We start from the raw sequence: 3,915 nt of genomic DNA on the forward strand, positions 1-3,915 counted from the left end.
AAGAGGCACTGCTGTGGAGGAGGGGTGGGTCATTCCCTCTTTTCTAGCACAACTACTTCCAGCCAATTAAGGTAGGCAGAACTAGGGGGCCCGAATATGGCCTGACCCAAATCTAAGGTCCTGGGCATCTATCAGTGTCGGGATGTAGGTACAGGCCAGGCTGGGCCCAATTTGTGTCTCATCTCTTGGGTAGGTGGGCCTATTATAGATCAGACTACAGACCCTGGTTCAGGCCCTTAAGATCTCCACAGAATTGTTCCTCGGGAAAAGAATGGAGGTGACCCCTGTCTTTAACTCCGTGATAGAGGTTCTTAGGGCCAGCAGGTGTGCAGATGCCTCGAAGGCAGATACTTAGGCCTGGGTGTAGAGGGTGGATCCAGCCATGGTACTGCCAGGGCCGGGATCCAGCTGGTAGTGGTAGGATAAAGCGATAATCAGTTGGCGCAGTCCTATGGCTAGCGCGGGCCGCGGGGACCGAGGGAACTGCACCGACGTCCGCATCGCTGAGGGGCTGTGCCCAGCTCCATGGTCCGAGGGGGCGCGCGCGTCGCGGCTGCGCGAGCCCCCGCCTGCAGACAAAGGAGCCCGCGGGGGGCGGGGGGGGGGATGGGGCGAGGGGGAGGGGCGTCGCGGTGTCACGTTACCGCCCGCAGAGCTCTTTAACTCGAGCCCCGCCCCTTGTCCCGCGCAGCCCGCTCGCCGCGCGGCCGCCAATCAGCGCAGGCCCGTCGCCCGCCCCGCCCGGCCCCGGGGGTGTGTGCGCGCGGCCAATGAGCGCGGCGCGGGGGCCGGGCCTCTGTGGGCGGGGCGGGGTGCGCCCTCCAATCGCCGCGGTGTTGTTGAAACTGAAAATACTACATTATGCTAATCGTGAGGAGGCCCGCGCGCCCGGGGGTGGGGCCAGCGCGTATAAAGGGGCGCAGCGGGCTGGGCGTTCCACAGGCCGAGTGCGCTGTGCTCGAGGGGTGCCGGCTAGGCCCGACTGAGAGCAAGCGGATAGGCAGGCAAGCTCCGAGGGGGCGCGGCCCAAGCTGGACAGGACAAGCGATCGAGACGCAGGAGCCGTCCATCACCAATCAGCCAGGTAGCCGCTGCGTCCCTAGGCAGAGGTGGACGCGGGCTGTGTAAGGGGTCTCACCCACGCCCAGCCTCCGCCCTCCTCCTCTCCCCTCTTCCTTCTCCTCCCGTTCCCTTCTTTCTCGCTGCCCGCGTTTGCACAGCCTTCGACCATGGGCATGTCCGACGTGTACCTCCGCAGCAGAACAGCGATGGAACGCTTGGCCTCCAGCGACACCTTCCCAGTGATAGCGCGCAGCAGCGCCTGCCGCAGCCTCTTCGGGCCTGTAGACCACGAGGAGCTGGGCCGCGAGCTGCGGATGCGCCTGGCGGAGCTGAACGCCGAGGACCAGAACCGCTGGGACTTCAACTTCCAGCAGGATGTGCCTCTTCGAGGCCCTGGCCGTCTGCAGTGGATGGAGGTGGACAGCGAGTCTGTGCCCGCCTTCTACCGCGAGACGGTGCAGGTGGGGCGCTGTCGCCTGCAGCTGGGGCCCCGGCCACCCCCGGTGGCCGTGGCTGTCATCCCGCGTTCTGGGCCGCCGGCTGGCGAGGTCCCCGACGGCCTAGAGGAGGCGCCTGAGCAACCGCCCAGCGCCCCAGCCTCGGCCGTGGTCGCGGAGCCCACCCCACCCGCGACCCCGGCCCCGGCCTCAGATCTGACCTCAGACCCGATTCCGGACATGACCCCGGTCGCGACCTCGGACCCGACTCCGGACCCAATCCCGGACGCGAACCCGGACGTGGCGACTCAGGACAGCGAGGAGCAGGTCCCTGAGCAGGTCCCTGAGCAGGTCTCTGAGCAGGGCGAGGAGTCGGGTGCTGAGCTGGGTGCTGAGCCGGGTGCTGAGCTGGGAACTGAGCCGGTCTCTGAGCAGGGCGAGGAGCAGGGCGCGGAGCCGGTCGAGGAGAAGGACGAGGAGCCAGTCGAGGAGAAGGATGAGGAGCCGGTGGAGGAGCAGGGCGCTGAGCCGGTCGAGGAGCAGAACGGAGAGCCGGTCGAGGAGCAGGACGAGAATCAAGAGCAGCGCGGCCAGGAGGACCAGCCTCTCTCGGGGATTCCAGGACGTCCTGCAGCCGGGACTGCTGCAGCCAATGCGAACGGTGCGATCAAGAAGCTGTCGGGGCCTCTCATCTCCGGTGAGCCCCGCACGGCCCCGCCCCGGCCCGGCCTCGCTTTGTCCGGCCGGCCGGGCTCTCCCTCGCCCTCGGGGGCCTCGCCCGGTCCCCGCCTCCTCCCGTGGCATTAAAGGGCCCGCGGCGCTTAGGGCGCGGTTGCGCCCGCACCCCTTTCCTACTGGTAGGGGTGCAGCTTCAAGGCTCCCGAGCGTGCAGTGGGAGGGCGAGCCTGGCCGCGACCCACTCGGATCGCGGTCTTTGGCTCGGGCCGCGGGAGCCCCTTAGGGAGCCGTGTGTGCGGCGTGGAGGGGGTTAAGTGCGGCGGCAGCCCCGGGGGGCTTGGCCGCGGGACAAGGGGAAATGCTTACACAGCACATTGCGCGGCGACGTAAACAAAGCTGACCCGCCGCGGACCTCGGCGCGGGCGGGGATGGCGCCCCCACCCCGGCCCCGCGCCCTGCGCACTCCGCGGGTCCCCTCGCGGGTCTCCGGGCCGGCCCCGCCCTGACCGGCGCGCGTTGTCGCCCGCAGACTTCTTCGCCAAGCGCAAGAGAACTGCGCAGGAGAACAAGGCGTCAAACGACGTCCCTCCAGAGTGTCCCTCTCCAAACGTGGCTCCTGGGGTGGGCGCGGTGGAGCAGACCCCGCGCAAACGTCTGCGATGAGTTAGGTGAGTCTGGCGTCCCCCCCCGGGGGTCGCGGAGGGGCCACCCCTGGGGGTTCCCGCCATGCCTGCTCACCTGAGTCCTCCTCCCCGCAGTTTAGAGCCTAACGGCCAGAGAGAATTTGCTGGGCATCTGGGCAGCGGACGATGGAAGAACTCTGGGCTTCGGCTGGAACCTTTCGTTCATGTAGCAGGAACTGGAGATGGCTGCGCAGAGCAGCCCACGGTTTTGTGGAAATCTGAAAACTGTGCAATGTATTGAGAACACTCTGTACCATGCATGTGCAAGGAGTACGCTGGTCCCAAGGTGTAAAGCTTTAAATCACTTATGTAAAATGTTTAATCTCTACTCGCTCTCAGTGGAAAAAAAAAAGAAAAAAGAGAGAGAGAGAAACTAGAAAATGTAGAACGAAGGAAGAAGATGAGAAAAGGAAAAAAATGTATATTTGTACAAAAAAGTTAAAAAATTATGATAACTTAATATTTGTATTTATCCATGCGTGAACCCCTCTGTCACGCAACTGCTGGGTTATTGATTATTACCAAAGGCACTAGAAATCACCAGCTTCAGATTACCCACAAATGTAAATCTACTTTTTATATTAGACTCTAGGGTTGTTGAGTAAAAGCCCCCACACGTTCATCTTCAGTTAGCTTACAGTGTCCCCCACTTTATTAGATTGCTCTTAAACTTGGTGACCAGACTGTCGAAATGGTTCCTGTACTGCCCATACCAACTGCCCAGGGCTCCTCGTCCGCCAGGTTCTAAATAAAGAGGCCCAACAAAAATCACACTTGCAGTCTTCTTGTTCTTTTAGGCTTTTGTAGTTCAGAGCCAAGGCAGCTGAATACGGTGGGTGGGGGCTGGGGCAAAGGGGCGTTGGCCAAATATCGCCACTACTTGACAGGGTGTTGGCTGCTTACAAGGAAGGGGAACAACTTTCACAGGACCTACTGACCTGCTACTCAGAAGTTTAGGAAACAGTGTCTGTTCCTAACAGACCCCCACGTTTTTGTCCAGTCAGACCCTGATGGGTACTTGCAGGGCTTAGAACAATGTAAACTCCCATGTACAT

General features: G+C 62.2%; 1 protein-coding gene across 7 annotated transcripts; it reads left to right on the forward strand.

Annotated features, from left to right (window-relative positions):
* Positions 1–886: 886 nt before the first annotated feature.
* Positions 887–3,633, forward strand: Cdkn1c (cyclin dependent kinase inhibitor 1C). 7 transcript variants are annotated; one of them, XM_028771135.1, is made up of 5 exons: positions 928–1,084; positions 1,221–1,850; positions 1,935–2,196; positions 2,707–2,845; positions 2,936–3,633. In XM_028771135.1, exons 2-4 carry the CDS (start codon positions 1,230–1,232, stop codon positions 2,838–2,840), a joined length of 1,017 nt encoding a protein of 338 aa, XP_028626968.1. In that variant the 5' UTR covers positions 928–1,084; positions 1,221–1,229; the 3' UTR covers positions 2,841–2,845; positions 2,936–3,633. The 7 variants fall into 7 exon arrangements, with proteins under 7 accessions (XP_028626963.1, XP_028626966.1, XP_028626967.1 ...); XM_028771130.1 differs by having other exon boundaries at positions 887–1,084; positions 1,221–2,160; XM_028771133.1 differs by having other exon boundaries at positions 887–1,084; positions 1,259–2,160.
* Positions 3,634–3,915: the final 282 nt, after the last annotated feature.

Source organism: Grammomys surdaster, unplaced genomic scaffold (assembly GCF_004785775.1).
Source record: "Grammomys surdaster isolate TR1022 unplaced genomic scaffold, NIH_TR_1.0 205, whole genome shotgun sequence".
Lineage (NCBI taxonomy): Eukaryota > Metazoa > Chordata > Mammalia > Rodentia > Muridae > Grammomys > Grammomys surdaster.

Bases quoted from the DNA above. Each gene is read 5' to 3' on its own strand.
- Cdkn1c (XM_028771129.1), top strand. From the start codon at position 1,230: ATGGGCATGTCCGACGTGTACCTCCGCAGCAGAACAGCGATGGAACGC. The intron at 2,197-2,706 runs GTGAGCCCCGCA...TGTCGCCCGCAG, and splicing joins GTCGGGGCCTCTCATCTCCG to ACTTCTTCGCCAAGCGCAAG.